This window comes from Pterocles gutturalis, unplaced genomic scaffold, assembly GCF_000699245.1.
Source record: "Pterocles gutturalis isolate BGI_N339 unplaced genomic scaffold, ASM69924v1 scaffold37788, whole genome shotgun sequence".
NCBI classification, from domain to species: Eukaryota; Metazoa; Chordata; class Aves; order Pterocliformes; family Pteroclidae; genus Pterocles; species Pterocles gutturalis.
This window is the reverse complement of record NW_010126963.1, coordinates 3,889-30,978: the sequence shown is the minus strand read 5'-3', so window position 1 is coordinate 30,978 and position 27,090 is coordinate 3,889. Positions and strand designations below refer to the sequence as shown.

Sequence of the window (27,090 nt, the reverse complement as noted above, 5' to 3'; positions counted from 1 at the left end):
GCAACCGCAACCAACCTGAACAAAAGTTTGTTCAGAGATGGGGGACTTGACCAGAAATGCTGTGGAAGTGACAGAACGGGAAATCAGTTACAGGTTGGCCATGGTTTTAGAGCTGGGCCTTCCCATGAGCAAAACGGCTGGTTTTAGAAAACCTGGAGCTACACAGCTGGCACGAGGGCCTGCAGGTATCCAGGTGTCCGTTTGTTTTGGTACAGAGGCAAGTTTAAACAACTGATAACTTACAACATAACACAGTGTTAGCCTGCTTTGGAAATCAGGTAAGATATGTTAACGAAAAGCACACAATGGTGTCCTGAGAGATCTAAAAATACCGCCTGCTGCCTTGCAATGATTTTTTTAAGAAAAAGTTCCTAAAAGATGATCAATGTATTTAATTGCCAGTAGCACAATTCTGAAGTAGGTTTCACAAATGTCTTTTGCAGTTCTAAGCCCAGCCTGTCTCCATTCCTGGGAGTTTAGAGGCAGTTCTGGAATTCAGAAGTGCAGAAAGGAAATAACAAACCCCACAGTGAAGAACACCGATTTACTGGGTTGTCATCTGCTCCCTCCATTCCTTCCCTCCCTCCAGCTCGCACCACTTCAAAGAGGGAGATAATTACAGCATGCCAGAATCCAACAGCATTACGGCACTGAGCGTTTATATATAGATACAAACGGTATGAGCTGAAAGGGAACCAACCACTCAACTCCAGTGCGTTTGTTAACCTACATAGGGCAGTTTTTCACCAGAACGCCTCGAAGAGTGTGTGGTTTTCGCAGATCATGTACTGCAGCCCTGTTTGTGGAACGGCAGATAGCCAGTTCCGCAAAAACTGTCTACATGTTCCCAGCAGCTGCTGCCGCAGGGCTTTAAGTGGGTGCCAGCTGAACGGCCATGGCTGGCTCCTTCAAAGTGACAACACGCATCCAACGGGACACACACAGAGGCAAAAATTAGGGATTCCCACCCATGGAATTCAGACTCCCAAAGAACACCCATTTTTCAAAGTCCAGACTGACACATTTTGGGAAGTTTTGTGACCTGCTATGAATGAAAAACCAGAAACATGCACTGATGTTTGTCACTCACCTACCTTTCTGACAGGCAGCCTAGCTTGGGTTACTCCATATGTAGCTTGTAAAATTTTGAAAGATTTGCATAAAACTTATTAGATACAAGCAATCTTTTCACATTTGGATATGTTGAGGTACAGAGGTTACACAGTGTGGCAGACACAGCTGCTTTTGCACTGGCACCTAATTTTTTTTTTAATTATCACAAACCTTTAGTGAAATTGCATCTTGAATTACTGAGCAATGCTGCTGCAAACAAGATGGTGCCTTGAAGATGACAAAATTCTGTAGGAAACTTAAGAATCAATAATTAAATCAGAAACAAAGGATAATATCTTAACCACTAATGCCCTAAAGTAACATCAAACATATATTAATGGCATAGTGACAACTAAAAGAAATAATAGAACTATTAAGTTTCAAATTCCTTCCAAAACAGATAAAGTGACAAAGACCTTGTACAGTTACATGGAATAAGCTGGGATGCCCACAACTACTATTGTTTTAGCAGACTAAAAACATTATTGCACAACAGTTGATATGGGAACAGATAATACTCAGCTCGTACTCCACTCTCAGGACTACGACGGTCTTCCTGCTGGGCAGCAGTGACGCTCCGGGAGCCTTCGGAGCCTGTTTGGCTGCAGGTTTCTGGGTCAGCAGCATCGTGGCACGTGAGGCTCCAGGACAGACAGAGCAGAGGCGAGAGTCTGCCCTCTGACACATGCAGCCGACTTCAGCAGTTTTCCAAGCGATATCTGAAAGCAGAACGTGGCCCCAGGGAAACATCTAGCAAGAGCTTGATACAACGTTGGGAGGTGATATTGGCTCGACAGCTATTGCAACATGCTATTATCTGTAACTAAACTGGCAACACAGGCACAAAATAAGGCAGTGGGTTAAATTAATCATAAAATTGTTAGAAAACATGCAAAAATAATACTGAGGTTTTTTTTTTAAAAAAGGTTTCTTGCCCCTTTAGTTTTTCTCATAAAAATGTGAATAGTTCCACACCTATATTTGAAATTCAACCTTTAAAAAACAAGACTAAAAAGCCAAGCTGGACTCAATTGTTGTTCTCTTTGGTTGTGATGGTGACCAGCTGTTTGGCAGCCTTGGCAATGTCGTAGGCGCACTGGATGACCTGCTGTGTGACCAGCTGGATGTCCGTCGTGGGGCACGTCTCCATAGGAAGGGTTTTTTTGCACTCGGATTGGAGTCTGTAGGCACTAGATGTCAGCAGACGCAAAGAAGTCCTTACCAGCTCAGATTTGGGTTTCTGGGGAAGGAAAGCAGAAGCTGAACTTGAGAGAACAACAAAACCATTTTAGTATCGCCCTTAATGAGCCAGTAGTGGTTCACAAGTGCTCTTTAATACAAAACCTCTGCTGTTAGGGGACTTCTCTGCGTTACAGAAGATGTTATAAGCCATTGCTGCAGAGACGCAGGGCAGGGCTGGATGAAACAAGTTCCCAGAATTTCTCCTCTCATCTCAGAGACATTCCAAACTGCTGCCAGGCAGCACACAGGGAATACTGCTTTGGGCTCTCATTTAGGAAATTACTCATCTGAGTTTTCTAGTGCCCGTTTACTGCTGCCCAGCCCATGTCCTGGCTGACATCAGGGTACGGCGTGTACAAGACAACCCATTCAGGTAGGCACATCAGCATCACATTTTCCTTCCAGTTTTTAAGAGCTAGGTATGACTACAAAAAATGAATCATGGAGATTTCACTCCCTAAGCCTGCTGTGAAGAAACAGATCCCTTTGGTAGAGAGATAACGGATCTAACCACACCTGCATGTAAGAAATCCAGGCAATGGCGTTCCACTGGAAACTTGGGGGGCCAGGTCTAGCAAAATTCCCATATAACCAATGACTCCTCAAGCTAGATGCAAGGAACCTCCAGTTTGGGAGGAACTGTGTGCAATTCTGAGAGCTTTAAGTTCAAGAGTAAAATTAAAGGCCTGGCTTCACAGATGAGCCATTCCCAACTGGCATGCTAATAAATACAAAGAGGCAAGATTTGACAAAAACATCTTGTAATTTCTCCCTACCTTTGGCTTTTGGTTTTAATTTACTGATGGGAAATCTACTAACGAGGAATGAGGCCAAAAACATTAATGCTGGAAAGTACTTACTTTTGGGAACAAAGCTGCCATTTCTGTTACTGCCACATGTATTCTCTCCGAGCATGGTATATAGCTGCAAAAAGATGCGATGCATTATTCATTAGGTAAAGACTCCTTTTCCTCTTTGTTTTCACTAGTCAGTGGCTATTATTCTAAAAACAACTGAGTAACAAAACTCCCAGATATATTCTAAAAATCTTTGCAGGCTGCACTGAAGGCAGCTGAAGCAGGCAGTGCCACACACGGTACGGTGACTCTGGGTGTCTCCTCAGTGTTCCCCAGCACACAGCAGTTTGTACCTAACTATGTGACTCCAGAAAAAGCAAGAACTGTACCAATAGTACAAAATTATTGAAGTTTTCATTATTCTTTGATCAAAGTTTGTTTGCAGGAAGAACTGTTCACACCTATTACAGCAAACATTGTCAGAGAAAGTCTCGATTTTTATGTGATCATGGAAACGTGTCTCTGAATATTAACTGCACATTAATTCATATGCTCGCATTTCCTGACCTCCCACCTCGCCCAACTATTCAAATACTAAAATTCATCTGCAAATTGTACAGAAAATCGCTCAGCTCGTTCTGTCTGGTGTATGCACCATCAACATACTTGTTACATGTGGGAGAGCATGCCCAAGCGCCCGGGTCACATAGGCCAGGCACAAAGTAAAGTAAGATCCTGCAGTTTGAAAATATTTCAACAAAATCTGGTGACACAGAGGTGCTTGGGGAAAAAAGCAACTTTTCTTCCTCAGTGCAGTGTTTACAATCAAAAGTGGATAAAACAAACCACTTTGTGTGTGGGATCTGAGTTAGTTTAGCTTTCTGACATTTTAGGGACATCTATCCATTTGTTTCAAAAGAGGTCCTTCTGCATAAGCCAACAGACTGTAAAACCAGTCTACTAAAAGAAAAGTTTAAAAACTGCTAAGGATCCAAGGAGCTAAAAATATCCAGTAATCTCTGAAGAAAAATTAAAAACAAACCCCAAAGGTGCTTCAATTGATTTTATGTTTCAGAGTTGAATTTTGGCCATCCAAACTCTTAAAAATAATTTAGAGGACTCTCTTGCCTGAAGCAATGCATTTTCTCTCTACTTCTTTTCCATGTGTAAGTTACAACGTAGAAGCCTTTAAAAAACCACTTTGTACCCAAGTTACCAAACTACAGTAAACCCAAAAAACTGTACTAAAACCACGTGGCAGCAAGGCCTTTTAACCCATCGGTTCTCAGCTGAGCTCTGAGCGATCTCTTTAACAAACACCTGCCTCTCCGGGTCAGCAGCCAGGCTGGAAGCCTCGGGTTGCTGCAGAGATGCACGCTGAGGACACACCTTGATTCCAAGGAGATTTATTTCCATCCTTGTATCAGTTCATTGTCAGCTGAAGCCGGGAATGCAGCACCATGCACCTATTTCCCCTTTCTCATTTCACAAACTGGAAGGCCAGACACCTACAGAGAACGGGGTATGCCAGACTTCCAGTACAGAATCCACACCCTGCTTTTTGGTAAAGTTTAACTACAGGTAAACCATCACAGGAAGGTAACTGCAGAACACCAAGATGCCCTCTCCCATGAATTTGTACACAGTAAACAGACAACGCACAATTCTCATACAGCAACCAACTGATACATGCATCTCCAAGCTGCCAACTGTGTTCACTGTGTGCGAGTTACAGGCTAGATATTCAGTAATTCTGTTGAGTTAGCTCATGAAACAAATGCAGATTCCATTAGTCCTCGTAGATTTCACTTCTGACTTATATATGAAACGAAAGTTGGTCTGTTCAAAACAGATGTTAAAACTATTGACCATAAGCTGCTGCGAAGCGCTGCGTTAGTGTGGTCTGTCAAAAGTCTAATTTCATTGTTTTTATGCTTCAAAGACTCCGTTTCAGCGTGAGTTAGTTAACAAGATTCCATCTTAAGCAAGAGAATCTCGAAGTCGCAAAGCAACAGCATTCAAGAAAAATATTCAGCATCTGTAGATTGTGGTGGATCACTGCCCTTTCAAGCAAAAAAAAGACAACAAAAACCCAACCCCCAAGTTATTATTTATGCAGTCATCTTGTCATACCAAAGGTGCAAAAATAGGTCACTTGCAAATGTGCTGAGAAAGAAGCAACACACTGGGGTCATTGTGGCAATGCAGGAAAATTGCTTTGAAAAGGAGTATTTCTGTATGTCTCAAATCACAGGAGTTCTTCCAAATAAACTAAAAGTGGAGAAAAGTCTCCCAAGTTCACTGTAACTGCCATTCTGCTATTGAGTTAACAATTAATTTGCTCCCTGCAAGCCAGCCTGAACAGCACTTCACCTCATTAAAAAGCCAGTTTGATGATTAAACCCTCCACTAACAAGGAGAAAAAGCCCCAAGAGTTACTTGAATGAAAGAGGCCACGATTAATGACACATTTCATAACTTGTTCTCTAGGTTAGCTGCAAAGTTTACAGTATCTCTTGGAGGAACGGCTTTATTTTATTGTCTAAACACTCTCTGTCAGCTCGTGAAATAAGCTGACACTTCTGTTGAGTTTACACATGTCCCAGGAAGACATCAGGAAGATATTCAGTTAGTGACAGCTTGGAAAAAAGAATCCATCATGAGCATAACTTGTGGCAACCTCTTCCTCCAACCCTGATATTTGTCACTGGCAGTAATACCCAAGGCTGGAACATGGGAAGTTGTGTTTTAAAGAACATCTCAAATTCTGTATTTATTTTAGGCATTAAGAAACAATATTTTGGTCAGGTTGGAAGACACTATATAAGCGCACACATCTTTTTTCATTGATTCAAGATACCCATGATCTCTCTTGATATGCCAGTTGGAGGTCCAGGCTGTCGGGTGTGAATGTTGCACCTCAGGAACCATGAAACTTCTGCTGCTTTTGCAACAATGCACAGAAGCAGCAACTACACATTGTGCTGTTGGTTGTCGTGATTGAATTTATCTCGATGGACAGTGAACAGAACAGAGACAGGAGAATCTTTTACACTAGGGACAGTTAGAGTTCCAGGCTGGGATTGTTCCCTATTGGATCAATACCGGGAGCTTTGGCTGAGCGGGCAATATCACAGGTTCTTGACTCTCCGTAGTAGCTATCTGCAGTTTCGTTACCATCCGAAGCATTTCATGCATAGCCTTTAAGGACCCCTGTGCAGATGGTGCGTGAGGGACAGAGGCAGCAGAGAGAAAGAGAAAAGGACACTGTGCCTGGGAGGCAGGGACAGAGGCCAGAGTACCAGGAGGCAGGAGCGGGCTGCTGGACGGTCAGAGGCTGCAGGGGAACTCTCTCAGCCCAGGGAACCAGCATGCCGAAGCAGCCCAGGCTATGTCTGAGCTTGAGTGTGCCCACATGCTCCTGTGGTCTACTTGGCCAGCGGAGCACAGGAAAATGAACAGAAGAAAGCAAGAGAAAAAAAAAAGGAAGGAGGTGTTTCATTAATAGATTATATTATTGAATCATTTTATTACTCTCTAATTATCTATGCAGTGCATGATTTTTACCTACAACATTCCCAGCACTAGCTGGAAGCCACATTATTACATTCTTGAGTATCTCATTTAGTTAAGGAGGCATTCTCCTACTTCAAGAAGAGAAGAGCAGAACAAGACTACTGCATCTCCTGTGTGCTCCAGGCTGTGCAGTTCTCAGCCCACTGAGACAAAGCCAGTGAATAGGAAAACAAAGAACAGCAGCTTCCCAGTTCAGTGTTTTGCAAGATTATACTCATTTAAGTACTGGCAAATGCCCCACTCCACACACAGTACAGAAGAGAAAACAAAAAAGAACGTAGCAGGTTGTTTAAAAATCTATTCAACAGCAAAAGTTAGGTATGCTGCATTGTTTCTTTCAGTGATATTTTAAAAAAAAACATAATTCAAATACTGTAGAACTGTGATATACATAAAACCCAAACTCATTTCAAGCTTCTTTTACTGTTGCTTCTCGTTATGATCTGCGAGAAACAAGCAACAAGGGATTGCAGTGGAAAAGGTTACGGACAAGGGCAATGAGCTCAGCACAAACACATTAGAACTCGCCATTCAGCATGAGGAGGACAGGCCTTGTGCTGTCCCTTCTAAAAATAGAAAAGTACAAGAAGGAAAAAACACAGAACAAAAGTGGCCCCATTGTTCTGCACTCCTCTCAGCAAGGCAGGAAGCGAGGGCTTAACATAAATCGCCAGCCGCTTCTCACAGGCAAAGACAGGCAGAGGACTTGGGAGGGCAGGCAGAAATAGCAGTTCAGATGTGAGACCCGCCCGTCTGCAAGTTCAGATTTTCTGGAGACCAAAGCTCTTCCAGACCTAAAACACGTTCATACCTGGGAAGACGTAACTCTTATTTACAGCCTTCTCAAAGAGGTGTGCAGGAGCACCACCTGATGATCAGTATCACTTTTACTTGCTCACAGCTGCTCTGAAAATTAATTGTTCAGTTGGGCCAGAAATTCCCCGAGGGAGCTGAAGCTGCGTGCTAACCCATGTGCTGATGAGCAGTCTCCTGCTTGCTCGGCTATCTCTGTGTCTAAACCCCATAGGTCAAAACAGCTTTTGCTGGTACATTATCTGTACTAATATTTCAGTAGGAAAGCCACATTCTCCCTGCTTTCACAATTTTTTCCTCAAACAAGCCTTGGTGCCACTATCACACTTCTGCAGGGTGTCCTAACTGAAGGACACGGAGGTCTGAAGATCCAAGAGAAACTTAAGCCAAGTTCCCTGTAACATGTCTGATTTATATCTAAAACAAGACTCATTTTGCAGCAGGACTTCACAAGTGCTTTGCTCCCCAGCACTCCCCATCCCTGGGCAGGCAGTGCTGCAGCAGAACACAGCCACAGGGGCCTGTGCTGGGTTTTTGGATGGGAGCTTGTGTTCCCACCGCCTGCGCTGGGCACTCGTCCCCGCTCACCCCATGGCACTAGGTCCAGTGCACCAGGAAACACCATGGAACTACACCTTTTGTAGGTGTGAAATCAGCATCGCCAGCACTAACATGAGTGGTGGTGGCTGTACTGCTGCAAACACTTGAAGAATTTCCTTTATTTTCTCACAAATTCCAGAGCTTTCCCGGCATGCATGTCTTACCTGTCATGCTTGTTCTCTTGTGCTGCTCGCAGCAGCTCCTGAATATTCTTGGTGATCTGCTCAGTTTTCCGAATCACATCTTCTGTACTGGGCAAACTGGAGCTGGGGGCTGTGTCGGCATCTTCAGGGATGGATCCCTCCCCCTGCCAAATGACACTCCTCTGCCGGCCCTTCCTGCCTGACCTGCACAGGAACAAAGCAGAGGTTGGCCCTGCGAGACAGCACCAGCTGCTTACACAACTCCCCGTCCTCTGACAGCATGGAGTTGTGCCGTCAGCTCTGTGTCACTGCGCCATCAGCTCTGCGTCACAGCACCTACCCTGTCTCCTCCAGCTCCAGAGGGGTGGTGGGGTTATCGTAGTCGCTCTCAGAGACGCTGCTCTGCTTCTCCAGCTTCGAGGCCTGCAATGAACACAGATTTCTTTCAGCGCTGTGCAGGAAAGAAGAGCCCCGAGGTGTGCCAGCACCATGTCCCACATACACAGGCTCTTCAGCACAACAGCCCCTGCACCAGCCGCTACCCCAGAGCCCGCTGTCCCCCTGCCCTGTCCCACGCTCCTGCTGCCAGCTCCTACAGAGTCCCTGGGTGCTGCCGGCACAGCACAGCCCCACCAGACACAAAGCAAGGGCTCTGCTCCGGCACCCGGCCAGGCTGCGGCACTGGAGAGACTGTCACAGCACAGCGTCCTTCCCCTGCTGCTGGAACTGCCATGTGGGCACGGAGAGAGAGGCCCAGAGGCCCAATGGAGAAGGCACGACCACCATGAAGAGGGAGGACTGAAGGGGGGTGGGAGGACTGAGTGGAGAGAGCTGAGGCCCATCGTAGTCTGAAGGCAGAAACGGGGGTCAGAGGCCAAAACGGGGGTGGGAGGCCAAAATGGGAAGAGTTGATGTTCACTGAACGCTCAAGATTGATGCCAGGGTGGGAGGCCAAGCAAGTGAGGGTTGTGGCTCACAGAGCACAAGATAAAAGAAGAGTGAAAAGCCCAACCATCAAGAGGGGAGGGCCAGTGAAGAATGTGTGTCGAAAGGAGGGTGGGAGGCCAATTCCAAACTGGAAACCGAAATGAGGGCAAGAGGCACACAGGGAAGTGGAGGTCAGACCAAGAGTGGGAGGCCACTGCAAAGTGGAAGGTTGATCAACCTGGAGACTGAACCCAGAGTGAAGGATGAATGAAGAGGGGGATACCAAAGTGAGCCTGGAGGCCAAATCCACAGCAGAGGCCAAACCCAGAGTGAAGGCCCATCACAGAGCAGGAGGCCCATCACAGAGCAGGAGGCCAAGCCTAGATTGGGAAGCACACAAGGAAGGTGAGGTCAAACCTAGAGTGGGAGGACCACAGCAGAGGGAAGACTGAAGACAGAGCTGGAGGCTGAACCAAGCGTGGAAGGCCCACTGCAGAGCGGAGGGCAGACTGAGCACAGGAAGGCCCAGATGCAGAGCGCTTCTTCAGAGGGTGGAGGCCATAAACAGAGTCAGAGACCCAGAAGCCCAGTATTTTCCTGGTCTGCCCTTCACATGGCATCCCCTGGGGAGACAGGCAGTGACTGTGTCCATACCAGGAACCAGAATGCTGCCCATTCCCTGCCTCTGAGCTCATGTGCTTCCTCCCAGGTGCGATGGCAGAACCCTCACCACCTCCTGCTCCCACACAGACCAGTTGCCATAAACAGAGTCAGAGACCCAGAAGCCCAGTATTTTCCTGGTCTGCCCTTCACATGGCATCCCCTGGGGAGACAGGCAGTGACTGTGTCCATACCAGGAACCAGAATGCTGCCCATTCCCTGCCTCTGAGCTCACGTGCTTCCTCCCAGGTGCGATGGCAGAACCCTCACCACCTCCTGCTCCCACACAGACCAGTTCTACCCCTTCCAGTAAAGCATCCAATCCATAGGCAAGACTGATGCTCAGGTTTTTGTTTTTTTTTTCCCTGAACTGCTTTTCAACTTTTTTTTTTCCACCCTCTCAGAGGGCTGCTAACACAAATAAGCACACTTGCACCATGACAGCTCAAGCGTGCTCTCCCTGCTGATCCCAGGGATCCTCTGTCAGCAAAAGATTCAAAGCAGAGAGCTAGGCTCCCTTCTCTGACCTGGTTCAGCTCTTGGATAGCTTCCGCCCAGGCAATACAACATCCTGGAGGTTTCTTCTACGAATACCTACTGTCAGGCCGATCTCTGCAGTTCATGTGAATTTGCAGTTTGGAGCCCCTGAGGCACACTCCCATCCTCAGCCAGGCCTCAGGATCACCGCCTACTCTACCGTATCTGCCTACTCTAGTCTTAACAATCATAAAGCTCATCAGGAGCACACACCACAGCTCGCCCATGTGCAAGTACACCACATCCGTCTCACTCTACATACGGGTCAGCCTCTGCATCAGCTCCTGCCTGAGTCACAGACACTGCTCACAATAGGATAGTATCGAATCAGTAATATAGAACAGTAATGGAATCACTGCACAATAAAAACAAACAAAACTTCTGCCAAGTTTCTAGTACTACACAGTACTGGTATCAGCTGCAGCCAACCCTAATTTGCATTTGACCAAGCAGAATATTCTCTTGGAAGTTTCATCATCCAGCCCTACTTGCAAATCTAGTATTTTCTCAACTGCTATGTCCAAACACTGTACAGTCAAAATAAAATGGGGAAACAAGAATTTAGAAAGCAGGTTCTTTATCCTGGCAGGAAGAGGCCAGAGTATGACCATTCAACATCTAGACCCACAGACTCGTTTTTTGAAAAACTTAGTAATACGAAGTAAAATTTGATTAGAGGCTCTGCAATGCTTGCCCAAGAAATGGAATGAGACGGTACTGATTTCATTACATAAACTACACAGAAAAAGCAGAACAAAAAGAGAGAACTTTTCTTGAACAATCTTTTCAAAAATCAGTTAAATGTTATGTTACGAAGAAATACAAAAACTTCTCTCTGAAGTTTACTCTCAGAAAGTCTTGTTCTAACACAGAAACAAGCAAAGCCTCAATCTTGAACACACAATACAACAAAATGGGTATAAGCTACTCATTATTTTTACAAAATGACACAAACATCTAAAACCAGCCCAAAGGGCCTTGTATCAATATTTGCTTCAAAGTTAAAGAGGTTTAGTCAGAGAGAAAGACCTTGAAATACAATCAACTCATTGTGAGGATGGAGGGTACTTCTGCAAGCAGTGCAAGCTGGTAGCTCAGGCTGGTCGAACAGCAGTGTGAAAGCTCTGGGTTGTTCATCTTCAGCATTCATTAGTCTGGGACACATTAAGCTGTGCCTGCTCAGGGCCCATTACTTCAGTCACAGCCAACAACGGATGCTATTCTAGAGCTGCGAATGAGAAGTGCTTTTCCCTTCTTTTGAATATATAACTTGCAATTAGTTCAAGGATCCCAAATAAAAAATAATCTAAATAGAAGTTGTCGTGGACAGACTAGTCTATCAAACTCTTGTGTGTCCTTTTGCAAGGTGCCATTTTATGCTCACTTCTAGCAAATTAATTTGAGTTAGACTAGATTTAAGTGTCCCGCTACAAAAAGAGAACAGTGTTTAAAAAAGTTTAAGAAACTGGACAAGGCTTCTTCAAATAGCTAACAGCTCACAAGTGAGGCGACAGCAAAGGCAGTGTCTGTGGAACAACATACGCTTACAGAATGCATTTAATGTTTCTTGGTAACACTGCAGTTTTTTTTCCTGTCAGTACCATAGCTAACAGAACCTCTAAGAAGTAGATCTTGATGGAACACCATTATAAGCTTCCTTTATACACTTTCAGTGTTTTAATCTTGCCCTGAGTCTTGCTAAAAACAATTTCCAAGCCCATGCAGTCTTCCCTCTGTCAAGGTCAGAAGAAAGCAGGCTAGCTGACACTGAATGTATGGGTGGCAATAGGAATGGCTATCTGCTTGGGTGCTTAAAGAACTCACTTCAAACTAATGAACATCTGCAAGATAAACAGTCAATTAGTACCAATCTGGATGGGTGCAAACTGACAGCCCCCGAAGAAAGCAGGCTTTAGAGCTAGGACCCAGCGAGCTGTGTACGCCTCATGCAGTGCATTTTAGTCAGTAGGAAGAGTTATGGATCAGCTTATGAAATACCAGTGAGTGCCTGCCGAATTACTTTCCAAACAGCAACCAGCCTGTCTTCTGGCTGTTTCCAGTGTTATGCAGTCAAACAAGTGATCTGGAAGAACTGTGCATGGTGTTAAATGCTGATTTTAGCTGTTGTGAAGTTAGAGAGAGGCAAGTATCCACAGCACGTGGCAGAAGAAATGGAAAAGTGACGAAATACTGCTCCATGCAAGCATGAAGGCTAGTCAGCATGAAAGGGGAGAAGACAGAGGCATAAGGGCTTCCAGGAGATTGCCACCTCCTCCAGGTAAAGACCAATTGGGAAGGTACTTAACCCTTCGTGTGCTTTCATCCCTTGACCAGGAAAGCGTGGAGGGGAAGGAAGGTAGAGATGAAGAGGAGGTCACAAACGCACTCCTCCCGATCTAAAAATGGGAAAGAGAAAAACACTCGGGAAAACCAAAAAACAAAACACAAATAAATTCTTAAATGAAATAAAGGAACATTCTTAAAACCACGGAGATGACATAAAGGAAGAGTGATTTTGAGAATTTGGCTAAGCTTGAGTGGACTGAATTATTTCAAAATACAATTGACTTCATGTTAATTCTAATATTGATATTCCAGAGGTGCTAAATTCCACGGAGAATAAAATACATTCACCATAACACCAAATTAACTAACTCCACATATCAATGCTTCAGAACCACTACTTGCATCCAAATAACCAAAGGACCTACACAAAGCATTGTCATGTTTTTCAAACACTGCCACATACAAAAGAATTCCGATATTTCTTGCTGCCAGAACTTTATATTAACATGCCAATAGAACTTAAAATGATCCAGATTTCATAGTTTAAAGTTCTTATTAGTTTAATTGAAGGGAGGGAAACCTGGCATACAAATTTCTGCACCAATTCCTTAGTGCAGTCTTCTTTGGAATGTGCATGCAACATTTGCCCTTCCTCGTGCCAGGCAAAAAAAATGTTTACTTAGGCTTTAAAAGACTTAATTATTTATTTGGAAGAAAGTACAAGATAGTGCTACCAACTATACATATTGAAACAAATAAAAAAATGTTAAACACATGCCTAAAAATCCTGTCCCATACTTCTGCCCACAGGGCAATCTAAAAAGATGCAACAAAAAATTAACTTTAATAAGAACTAGTGTGTTTTGTGTCACTTATCAAAAGCGTGAACACCTCAGTGCAAAATCCTTGTGGCTAAACAGAACTCCCTCTCCACTAGCAGCACATCTTACAGGAAAACACTAAACCAGAAGAATTTGTTTAACTATCAGATCTAAACCATCTTGAGTCTCCAGTTCCAAACTCAGAAAAGAAACTGGTGGCCTAGGAAAAAATTAGCTTCAATTTTATTTTATTTTTGAAAGGTGGTTCTGAAGTTCCACAAACTGTCACGTAGCTACATATCTCCAGAAAGAAATGCGAGAACTTTACCTACCTCTTTGGAATACTATTCCCCCCCCTCCTAGTTTTCAAACAGCCACACATTGATATTTGGCATATATACTGTGGTTAAAAGAAACAGCTGAGCAGAAGCCAAAAGCTCCAGCTCACATATTCCAGAATTGTTACAGCTTTTACTTTTCAAAACATCAAGCTCCTGCAGACATGTTAATACAGCAAACATCAACAATTCTTACAGTTTAAATCCACTTTGAGGCAAACAGTTTTGCAGCTTTGGTACACAAGCATAGTTGGAATAGACAGAAAAGCTGAACAAAAGAAGAAATGCAGAAGCATCAGCAGTTTTACTTACATGTGGAGGGAAAGGCTGCAGTCTTGTTATGCTTTCTTCTGGGTATGTGACCTCTCCCAGGGGGAGGTAGGGTTTCTGACCTGATCCAGTCTCATACATGGACATGGGTCTGCTACCTCGTGCAGATGGTCGCCGCTTTAAGGAAGAACTGTTGGAAGGGTCTGTGTATTCAGAACCAGTTTGGACCTGATATATATTGGTTGTGGCCTGTCTTCTGAGGTTGGTATTTTCACTCTGTAGCGTTTGAAGCTGAAAGAAACGTTTAGCAGTGGGACTTCGTTTTTCTAGTAGCAAGCGTCAACAGCAAACTGACTATACAATACACGCTTGTCAGCTATCCAGCCACTAGTAGCTGGGGTTCGATTTCTTTTTCAAAACCCACTTGGCTTGCTTAGTATAAGCACAGAAACATCTATGTTCCAGATCGGGAAACATTTATGTGCTGATTTCCAGCACTTCTTGCTGGGATGCAAGCTAAATTAGATCTTCAAATTGGCTGATGTAGTTTAAAAACACACAATCCATTTCTTCCATCCTGGCTGTACTGGCACATGAATCATGCAATACAACGAGGTTGTGGGGGGAAGGACTGCCAAACAGTTTTTCAAGGAAAGTGATCTGTTTCAGCAGTCAATACAAGAACTTTTTAAAAAAAGAGGGCTTCAACGTAAGGCCTAAGAAATCGGAGAATGCCAAAACTACCGCACAGACACTAGAGGCAGCGCAAAGAAAACTAGAGCTTGCTCTGCAAAGCAAGAAGAGAGTTTAGCTTGGGAAAATTAAGTGTCAGCTACTGCTTTCTAAGAGGCAATGTGAAATAATTTTAAAGGTTTTTATTATTACGTATTTGATGGATAGTAAAAATGCAACAGTTCCAATTTTTTTTTTTTGTGGAGTTACTTGGAGTAAGTTTGCTATATTAACACATCATAAAGAAAAAGATGTAAAAAAAGTCAGTATAGCAATTCTCTAACAATAATTGAGTATAATATTTCAAACAGCCAATGGCCCTTTAAACAGGAAATTGCATATTTACTACTTGCATTTACTTTGCATCATATGAACCTCCAACAACATTATCTCTATCAATAAAAAAATCATATTTTGCCTTGGGCACTTCCTGGAACCCTAAATCGAATCTGCAGACTTCTGTAAAGATGATTTATGCTTTTTCTCCCCACCTGTGTGTGCTCTGTAGTAAGATGTATCAAGTCTAAAGATTTGAGGGTCAGCCAGGAGCCAAGTTTGACATTAGAGGCAATTAAATAGGTCGACTTTATAGTCTCCTTCTTCCAAACTTCTTCCACATTTTTAAACATGCTTTTGGTGCATTTTTACCCAACAGCTAATGTCAATTCAGACCAAACTCTTAACCACCCATCAGCACCTAAAACAAATCCACAGGCATAAAACAAAACTACTTTCCTTTTTCACTAGTATGCCCACTGAAGTAACAGAACCATTTTAATTTTTATTTAGGAAGAATCTACTCTAAAGCTGCATTCATCAAGTGTAGCTTTGCCTCTTCTTTAATTAGCATCTTTTGCTTAGGAATTGCCATGCAAAATATTAGATACACAGCTGGACAATAAAGTGATACATAGAGTGGCTAGGTTTTTTTTTTAGTTTATGACCTTCGAAACCCTTGCTTAGAATACAACAACAAAAAAAAGAGACTCTTGAACTACATTTATAGCATTAGAATTGCTGAATTATTACAAATATATTTGTGTCTTGCTACAAGTAACCCAGCAGAGAACACTCTTATTGCCCTGAAGTTCCCAGTAGCTCAGAGGTAAGCCAGCTGCCACCCCTTCCTCCCACCCTGCCTCCTGCAGTGGCACACGGCCGTATCCACAGCCACCAACACCAAATTCAAGCAGCTCCATACACCATTAGGACAAAAAATTAGCTCAACTCATCTTCAAGCCGAGTGAGCCCTGGCTATGCCATCCTTCAAACCAAGTTCAACTGCAGCACAGCAATGGCCTCTCTTCTGCTACACCACGTGAATACACTGAAGCCTCGTAATTCACAGGGCAAAAGATTTTTTTTTTTTTACCCTAAATAGACTCTATCTGTTTAAAGGAACTCAATATAAGTGGAAAGTTAAGCTGTTAAAAGACCAAGGAAACACTCTGAGATCTCTTAGGTTCCTCTCAGCACAGAATTGTAACAGCAGGATGGTACTTCAAGATATTCAAATCTGCTGAATTAGCTTGGCCTCAGATGCTAAGAGCTCAGCAATGCCCACCACTCTCTAAAGCATCAGCCTCTTTGCCCCACTCAACACAGATATAAATTCTCCTTTACCCCACAAAAATCTCTATTAAGCAGAACACTGGCAAAACATCCAACAAATTGTTAATTTGTTTATATAAGGATTAGAAGGAGCTTTAAATTCAGGATTTTAGCAAGAAACGTTGTTTTCTGTTACAAGACTATCCATACATAGTAACTCATCTGGGAAATGAGATACCTCTGCCTTATCCTCGTCTAGACAAAACCCCCACTGAAGGGTCAAAGCAGTAACTGAGTTTACCACTACATCCTTTACGTGCTACCTCCCACAGATTTAAACGCAAGCAAATAAATCTTGGCCTCCTGGTATATAAAACTATTATATTGTATTGCCACATTTCAGATTATTTGCTACTGCCAAACTAGATTGGGATTTTAATTTCCCTTCATTCCCCCTAGGATTATTAACAGAAAAAACCCAACATATTTACTGGAAAAATTGGAAGTACATTATAAAGGTATGTGCACACATGTAAGATGTGTGCTAGCTCTTCCTCATTATTGAAAACTGCTTATCTTGAAGCAAGACAGCAAAAACATACAAGACTTGCAACAACTGTCTTGTCACTTGGAAAACAAACAAAAAGCCCAAAGCATGTGCTGCACATATATATTTATGGTCTCATCTGGTTCCAAAACAGGTCCATTTTAAAATAAGTTTTCTCACTATCCTAATACTGGGTTACTGCCTCTTCAGTTTCAGCAGTTTTACTCTGGTCAACTTAAAACCCACCAAGAAATTAAGGGGTTGCACTACTGTGGCTGTTACCTTTTTCTGCATGATTCTCAGCTCATCACTCAAGTTGATGTTCACTTTCATTAACTGCTGAATCTTCACCTCAGAAGCTACCAATGCATTTTTAACTTGCAGATATTCCTGGGCTGTCACTGGTCCATCTGACAAGTCGGAATCCAGGCTCTACAAACAGTAAGAGAACAATACTTCACCACTGAGAAACAGACTACCTAAAAAAAACAAGACAATGAGATTTTGACAGCTTTTCATGTACTTATTTAAAGGAATCATGCTTCAAATTAATTTCAAATTAGTAAGATCCATTCATTAAAATAATTTTAGTCCAATATAAAAGAAATCTGATGTCAATCAACTCTTATCTCCGATGCACAAAAACATTTGCCTCAGCATTTCAGTGACGCTATACTCTTTTATAAGGATTTTTTTTTTTTAAATATGCAATAAAGAACTAGAAAGTCATAAAAGACACATTACTAAATATCCAGTGTGCATGTTACCAGGGAAGATTAAACTAGAACTGCTAGGTTTACCACCCCTTTTTTTACCATGCTGCATTATTTTCAGGAATGGTTTAAAACACTCAGCCACTATTCTTCTGCTGTAAGTAGGAAGCCATAAATGTTTGTGAAATACCATGGTATCACTGATTAAGAGTGTTTTAGTCGATCAAATTATTTCATCTGTGCAATTAGATCTGTATCCTAACTCCAGACATGCGGAGTGGCACACATGACTTTTCTAGAGGAGCATTTTATTTACAATAAAAATTCCTTAAGTCACAACACTTCATTTGTTAAAGGTCATAGACTGAGGCACAATTCTGAAATGAATTTGAAAATGAATTAAAACATTCATTTTCTGATCATTTATGCATGTTACGTCTCCTCACAAGGGGAAAGATTCACTGCAGATTACCTTTATGAATACAACAGTGTGCATAAATATTTCAAACCGACCTTCTGTCTGTTTGATTTAGCTGCATTTGTTTCCAGATCTGTATCTTCATCTGAAGCAACGCTGTCGTAATCCGGCTGGTCATTATCCTGACTTTCACTACTATGTTGATTGCTGATTGATTTGAGTATCAATTCCACGTTTTCTGTAGATCAACATACACCATTTAAAAACATACTGGCAAGCTTGGAGAATAAATGGAAGTACATACTTTAAAGTAATTTTTAAAAAAATTAAATCAGAAAAGATCTTCAATCAGACAGACAATACTGCCATGGCTGGAACTATGTCGCTGTCTGGTTGTTGGCATAGGTGTTTGTATTCTTTGACATCATGCTCAAGAAATACAAAAAGTAAACATTTTTAGGCAAATCAGCAATAAGCTCAAGAGCATCTAAATTATGGCAGCGTTCTGCCTGTATAGAGCAGCCATTTAAACCACTGACGTTATCCTGGCTGCCAAGCAAAAGCAGTATCACTAAAACTGTACAGCAGTACGCTACAAAATGTTACCAAGCTATTATAAGAATCACAGCCATCATAAAAAGATGTTCCTGAATTGCACATACCCCATTTGATTTTACTGTATTACAATACTAATCTTAACAGACAAACCTCCTGTACTTGGACATTATTTTGGTAGCCTAATGCATGTCATCAGTAGCCTGCTATCTACGTGATTTAGTTCTCACCACTTATAAAAACAGTATAAATCTCAATCTTCATTCATGTAGTGCTTCTGAATGAGGCTATGGTATTGATTAAACTACTGAGGAATTGCATATAGACGAGCCAACAACCAAAAGTATACTCACCTTTTGAGCCAGTGAGAGGATTCCCCTGTTGTCTTCGTTTGGCATCACTTAAAATATCTATAACTAGCGTAGCAAATTCATGGGCATTAAATCGAGCCAGTTTCTGCCTTCCCTGAATTACAGAATAACGCAGAAAAAAAACCCCTTACATTGTGTATTAGATGAACAGCAGAGTTCCTAGGTAGAACTAATAGACTATAGCACTTACAGCGAGTTGATTGTTCAATTACATTTTTTGCAAAAAGTGAGATTTAAATTATCCAGCTGCATGCTCCAGGGCAGGGGAAATATGAAACTATTTAAACCTCTTTACAAATAGATGCATCTCTTCTACAGTAATGAAGTACAGTAAAGCAATATTACTTAGAATACCTGGCCTATTAGATAAAAGTATTTTTACAGTATTAAGAAGACTGCATACCTGATTCCTGGTTGAGGAATATTCAGGATTCACAGGAAGGAAAGGGACCACTGTGGTCTCTGTCACAAGTGTACTATGATTCTGAGTAGCAAGCCAAACTGCTCAAGGAAAAAAAAAAAGGGAATAAGCTTCCTGTGCTATTTGACAGTGTTTCTTGTCAAAGAATAAAAGACCACCATTTCAAACACAAACACAATCAATTCAAAGGAAGGCTTTTTCCCCTGAGGGTTCTCTACTTTGTAAAAAGCACAAGATTTTTCCAATTAACGTCACCTTCAGACAATGCAAGACAAAGAAAAGTACCATTATCAGTAATTACCGAATACAAAAGTACTTTAAACAGAACATAGGCTTCCACCAGCATTTGTATGTAACAATTCAAACTTATTTTATACACATTCCAGAAAGCCTCATTCACCTGCATCTGTTTCCCTCCTGTCAACTTCATCATAGACATCCATGGCAAGTTCTTCAAATAAGTGGTTGCTTAGCTAAGGGTAGAAGAGAATAATTACAACTTGAAAATAAATGAAACCTCATAGGATGGCTATAACATAGAAAATACAAGAGCACAACTCTGCTCTCCCTTGGCTGCTTGTTTCGCAGCCTGCATAGTCAAGTGATCCATTAAGCAGACATATACAACCACCCAATTGCTAGAAACAGAGACAACAATACTGTCCTACACTTTTCCTTTACTGGTTAGCAATTTTTTTTTCTCTCCTATCTGATCATGAAAAGACCTTGCGTATTTGGGGTGAAGCAGACCCACTGTGGGAATGAGGTACCCAAACGCCACTGCAGATCTGGGCTTAACAGTGAAGACTCACAAAATGCTTGTGTGTTTCAAACTGTGCTCCTACAGTGGATGGTTCAAGAGAGACACTTGTGTTACAAAGAAGTGAGCTGTTGGAAGATAGGATGTGAAATTAAGATGTCAGAGGGCTCTGTGGATGTTTCACTTATTGACGTACAGCGCATTAACATTAGTAATGGGCACCAAACTAAAGAGCAGCTGCCATCATTCTAGAACCCAGACAAAGCCAGTATGTTTACTTGTGTACTGGGTCTGGCTGGGAAGGAATTAACTCGCTCTGTAGTAGCCCACATGATGCTTGCCGAGTTTTGGATTTGTGGCTAGAACAGAGTTGGTAACACTACCTTGTTTTGCTGAACAGTGCTCGCACAACACCAAGGCATTCTCTTCCCCGCCCCTGCTCTGCCCACCCCACCACCCAGCAGGCTCAGGGTGGGCATGCAGCTGAGAGGAGACACAGCCAGGGCTGCTGATGTGAATCCCCCAAAGGGATATGCCATACCATATCGTGGCAGGCTCAGCAATAAAACCTGAGGTGGAAAAAGAAGTAGTTTGGTTTTGGGCTACCAAGGTGGCTGTTCAGAGACTAGCTGGGCAGTGGTTTGCCTGGGGCAGGTGTTGAGCGATTTAATTTGCAACCCTTGTTTTTCATGTCTTCCCTTCACCTGTTAAACTGCCTTTAGCTCAACCCATGAGTTTTCACACTTTTGCTCTTCCTGTGCTCTCCCCAGCCCTGCTGGGAGGACTGTGTTGGTGCTGGGCATTTATTTATGCAGGAATTAACAGCAGCTAAGACCGGCTTGAAAGATGGAGTGCAGTGTTTGCCACGACTTGACAAAGAAGTTTTACTTACAGACTGAAGCTTCTTCTTAGCTGCTTTTGCAAGTTCTGATAAATCTAGACTGCTATGAAAACAAAAAGTGATCATTACATCTACAGCATTTAATAGCTTGTTTAGACACAAATTCTACATCTCAATAATTCAGTGACCAAAATGTTACTTTTATTTAAAACTCCTTAATCTTTCAGTATTTTGATACAGTTTTCAACACATTGATCTTACTAATATTGATAATAAACAAATTAATATGTTCTTAAGGTTTTCTAAACATCAGTCTTAAATTTAAAACAAAACAATCCCAAAAATCCTTTGGAATGTGAATACCCACATGTGCATAGCTCAGGAAGCAGTCAAAATATAGCGCAACAAAATGCTTTCCATAAGGAATCTGCACAATATGATCATTCTGACCAAGCCTTGAGTCCCCATAAAACACTGAGGATTTGTTCCACTGGACTGTGCAGGAGGTAGGTGACCATCAGGCTGGCAAATGGCTACAGCAAAAGGGCCATGCGTAAAATTGTTCTGTACGGATTAGTAAATAATCTCTTCTACTAGTTTCCAGACTTGAAAATGAGGCACAGATAAAAACTGTGCAGTTTAACAGAATTTATTGTAAGAGCCACCTCTCAGGAAGCTGACAGATTTTTAGTCCATAATTATATCACCCAGGGGAGGACTCCCCTGACCTACGAGGATGGAAAGGCTCAAATAAAACCTCTGGACGATTAATTGACATCACAGAGAGTTTGTGTAGGCAGTTACCTAGACAAGGGGAAAAAAAAAAAAAAAGACAGACTAGCAGAGGACATCAGGCAGAGGTAAGACAGGCTATACCGCAGGCTCTGTGATCTGAGCGGCATCTTTGAACATTTTCTCTGCACGTCAACTTCCTTCTCTGTGTAATGAGGCAAATGACATTCTGCTCTGCAAAATACTTTGCACTGAAAATACAAAGTACTTTATCCAATAGCTAAACACAGCGCTTCTAAAGAAATTACACGTTAACACTAAGTATTTTACCAACTACTGCATAGTTTATACAATTTTTATTTTACTACAGTTTTTCATACAAATTTTGGAAGCAATAAGTTGAACAGTAGTTTACTTACAGCCGTCTTATTTCCAATTGCATAGCAATAAAAGAAAAATAGGGATTTATGATTAATACTTGGTATGTTTTATAGAACTGTGATTTCATTGATCATAACCAAAAGTTAAAAGCATTCTGGTGATCAAAAGTATAAATATTTTCAGAGAAAAATGCAGCTTTCTTGCAAGTATTAGTCTCAAAATGCTGTATCAGGAAACTAACTCAATTGGTCCTTACATTTTTTACAAAACCTGTTTCCCAAGAATCGCCACCTGTGTTCCCTTAATATGACTCTCACCTTCCCTCTGCATTTTAACCAATCCAGTAAGCATATAATTTTCTGATTTTGTTTAAATGACCATATTCTTTCTAGAAAGAAAAAGCTTCCAAGATTGATAAAGGCACACATTAAAGAGCTAGAATAACAACAAGAAGGGAAAGGAAACTTAGTTATCAGGTTTTTTATTTTTATGTTTATGCCAGGGAATCAGCAACTTACCTGTCTGCCATCTGAGGTATAACGAAGTGCTGTCCATTTTTATGCTCTAGAGTTGAAAACAAATTGCACTTTAATAGGTTGTTACTGGACTATAGTTTTCAATGTTGTCAGGATATACAGCTGGTATTTACTACAAGACATAGCAATGAGAAACCCAAGAATATATGCAACAGGCAAACACAGAATAATTTGTCTTGCAGGTAATTGCTCAATTTCCAATTACAGGAAGCTAGCAAGTCTTAAAGAAGATTTCTACCACAATTTCCTGCTGTTATCAAAGATTTGAATCAAAGCTTACCAACTGTATTAAAAACTCAATTAAAGAAGTTTTAACAGAGGTGCCTTTATGGCACTTAATGGGTAAAAATTTATGTGTGCTTGTGTTCAAAAGGTACCCATTTGATCGAATACTCCCCTGCTTTTGCACTTCAATGAGCAGAAACTCCTTAGAAGAGTTTCTACAGTATCTCCTGAAGACTAGCCAACATTCACAAAAATCTGTATTTTCCCTGCAATTCACTCCTTGAATTTAAACAGTTCTCATCTGAGGTTATAGGGAGGTTTCTCCACACTTTCAGTGGTGTTCCATTTATAGAACATATTTGTGGAAGAACAGAAATTTTTAATTTAGGTATACTTCAAATCCTGCAGTTTTAGCTGAATTTTAAATACATTATCACTACTATTACATCTTAAACTTTCTTTAGTTCTTCCTGTATAATTTATATAATGTTAGAATATTTGAAATGCATATAAAAAGTGTAGTAACACTGACACAAACATCATATGCCATAGTTTGAACTGTCCTATAATTAACACTAAAATATCTCAGAGTGTAGTTTTTTCTGCTTACCTGGTTTCCTGCCACAGAGATAGAAAGCTAACCTGTCTGTGAGTTCATACTGAATTTCCACCAGGCGCTCTGCCAGTTCATGATGCCCACCTTGTCTGGTTTACACACAGAAAAAAGTTACATTAATTATTCATTTTGAGACATACAAAAAAAAATCAAAATATGGTCAGAGAAATAGGTTTAGAACAAGCCACTGCTCAACACTGCACATGTCTGCGTGTATCAACACAGCACAGACTCACAGCAGGATTTTCAATAGTATGTTCCACTGGGCAAAAAACTATATATTGATAAACTTTTATGAACTTCCCAAAATGAGTCTGAAAACTCTGAAAAGCTTTGCTTACTGCTTTCATGCAGAAAAAAAACCCAGCTTATATAGGCTACTTTGGATAAACTGTCTACAATTTTCTAGACAGTTCCTCAGCACTGCAGTGAGCTCACCCAACTTCACATTTGATTAACAGCATTGAGAAAGAGAAATACTCTGGCATTCATGTTCTGCAACCAACTGAATTTATTCAGCCTTCAGATCCCATGTATGGCCTCGATTCAAAAGCAGAGCAATAAGGATGTTTTATTTACACAAATGCGCAGCTTCTACTTGATCAGTAATGTCCAATTTTGCATAGAAGCACAAAAAAATCTTCAGTGCTGTGCTGCAAGTCTTGCAGTGCCTCATTACTGCCCACCTGATCAGCAGAGCATTCATGTTTAATGTCTCTTGACATGACTGCTGCCTGCCCTTGGGAAGCCGAGAGCCTTTCGAAAGGCAGGCTTCCTGAGGGCGCAGTTCAGTGACTGAATGAACGTAACAGTTCACTGCCACTAAAAGGCCTGTTTCCACCCCCTGCTCCCTGACCCATCTGTGCAGTCCAGGCCTTTCCTACAGCAATTCCCCAGTTATTCTGCACTCCTGGAGTCTGCTCAGCTGCTGAACTTGCAGAAACCCTTCTCCTCCAATACTTTCTGTGAGCTGCCAGGTTGGCACAGCCTGTTTCATTGGGATCACAACTTTTGTCTCAAGCACCCAGGAGAATACAGGTTATGAAGTTACGCAAATAGTTATTTACACTCTTTGTGCATTCGCTCTTTCTGGAAAAAGTACTCGTTAGCATTTAACAGTCAAAGTATTTTCAGGACAGGAACATATCTAAGACTCATAATGTGATTTATGAACATCAGTTAATATATAAGAGCATCACATATGTCAGAGCCTTCTACCTTGCATAGTCAACTGGAGTTTTTCCATTGGAATCTTGCGTGCCAGGATCAGCACCATAAACCGCTAATAATTCTGCTTGTAAAGTCTGTCCTGCCTTGGCAGCCACATGGAGCGGGGTGTTTCCTTTCTCCTACAAGTTATTAAGAAAAATATCTACTTAATCACAGGTCTGAGCAGAAGATCGAAATATAATGTGTATCAGCTGAAATCAGTATAAATATTACAAACTGTAAGAATTTATTGTATACCAAAATAACGATAAAGTGTTCATACTGGATGAAAGAAGTTGGCTTGAGCTCCTAAGGAGAGCAATCGCAAACACGTCTCCAGATTCCCTGTCCTTACACTGGAATGGAGTTGCTGAAAAAGAAGAAGATTGTACTTAATACAGTAGCAATAACTGTGATTCAGCATTTGTTTGTTCAGCCAGTCTTTTAGAAATGGGTATGCAAGAATTCTTGCTACCGCTGTTTTGTGTTAACTTTTTATTCCAAGTTAACGAAAACTGGTACCCCTCAACTATCCCCATCCCCAGTATCCATATATATTACCAAATAAAGTGGCTTCAAGTTGAAGGCAAGCTGGATTTGTTTACGTAATAATGCTGGAGAACAGCAATGGTTATCTCACGTTAAAAGCAACTCATTTAATTCAGTCAGATTTCAGCGTTCTGTTACACACAAGCTGTAACTTCAGCACACCAACAGAAAAAACACACCAACCTTACTAAGATCTTTGGCGGTAACACTGTCATCTTCGCGGCACGGCAAGCGATGAACAAATGCTAACATTTGATATTTAGCTCTAATGAATTCTGCTTTATTGGGACTGTAAAGAGAAACCCAAGAGAAAGAAAACAAATATTAGTGCTTTCACAATAATACAGATGCTCTAGAAAAAGGAAAATTTGCAAATGAAGATTCCATTAGATCTTTGCATGCTACGAGTGGCAAAGTTAGACACTGAAAAATGTTTTCATAAAAAAACAACCCAGTGCGGATTGTCTACCTATACAGAGCATACTTTTGCTACAAACATCAAAATATCCGCAGGCTCTAGGATGTAGTGTATGTTGCTTAGAAGTAAACGTTGAACTCAAAAATAATGCCAGCTTGAGATCTTTACATGCTATATGCAGCTATTTACATTTAAAATGAAGCACCATATTCAGAGACAGAAATCTTCTCTCTTTTTTTTATTTCATTAACCAAACCCAACCTCATTAGCAGCATTCAGTCAACTGACGCATGGGCATGAGAGTTAAAAGTCTTTTGATTCAAGTACAAGTAAAAGGTTGTCACTATTCAAAGCCAGAGATCAGGAATCAATAGTTCAGAGAATTCAAGCAATGTATTTCAATTTTTGCAGTACATTTTAAAATAATTAATCACTGGGAATTTTTAAAAAGTTTTTTAAAAAGAGTGAACAAATAACTAGTTTACTCCTGTCCTCTTCCAACAATGAAATATACACAGGTTCCCATGGATACCTTGCTGCCTCTGTCACTGCTGAATAATCACACTTCTACAAAAATAAAAATTTCATAATTTTCCACTTACTGCACTTTATCTTGTGGGCTAGCTTTGCGCCTTCCACTCATAACAGAGGCAGGGTCCAGCAATGAATGTTCCCATATGGAGTTAGCACCATTATTATACAGTGTTTCAACCATCTGAAATCCAAAACGTACACAAACAGGCAGTAAAGAAATGCTGCTGCTAGCTGCACAGACTGACTAATCAAATATCTGTAATTATTTTCAAGTGGACAGCAAGCCAACAGAGGTTCATATTCTGTGTGCCAGCAACCATAACCTACTGGGATATCAGGACCAGACACACGCCTAGGAGGTTATTACGTGGAACGTAATAAGAACCCTCGTAAAATTCTCTACTCTTCCCAACAGCAGCTCTACTGAAAAGAGAGGCTTGCTATATCGTGAAATTTTAGGTTGAAGCAGATGCATTGCAGAAGTCTGACAGAAAAGTTGAAGGTGATGTTCCAAAGGTATCAAATTAAAAAGGCATAGACAATTCTTATTTTAGTGGACCATTGTGGGGAAACAAGAGAAATAAAAGAGGACTAACCTAGAAAAAGAAAGCTTAAAAGAACCAGCCCCTCTCAAACAAAAGCTTAGCGATTCAAATTCCATAAGAAATCTTAAAAAAAATATATATCTAGTTTTAATGAAGAAAGACCTAGTTTTCCTGTTTACCTGCAGCAGTGTTGGAGGCCACGGCGTATGCTTGAGATGTCTCACTTGGGAGATATGACGCCCCAAACTTCGATGAACACTACAGCACTCATCACAGATCAGAATCCCCCTGTTTATAGATGCCCAGCAGGGAT

At 41.5% G+C, this 27,090-nt stretch overlaps 1 protein-coding gene across 1 annotated transcript; it reads right to left on the bottom strand.

Annotated features, from left to right (window-relative positions):
* Positions 1–1,315: 1,315 nt before the first annotated feature.
* Positions 1,316–27,090, bottom strand: GIT2 (G protein-coupled receptor kinase interacting ArfGAP 2; the record flags this gene model as incomplete). Its single annotated transcript, XM_010079148.1, has 19 exons — positions 1,316–2,353; positions 3,216–3,279; positions 8,306–8,488; positions 8,625–8,707; positions 12,715–12,804; positions 14,166–14,414; positions 17,236–17,385; positions 18,180–18,322; positions 18,993–19,104; positions 19,414–19,511; positions 19,832–19,904; positions 21,084–21,135; positions 22,664–22,709; positions 23,517–23,611; positions 24,741–24,871; positions 25,015–25,101; positions 25,464–25,569; positions 26,301–26,413; positions 26,957–27,090. Coding segments are annotated over 19 exons (2,222 nt in total), but the record flags the coding sequence as incomplete, so codon positions are not given.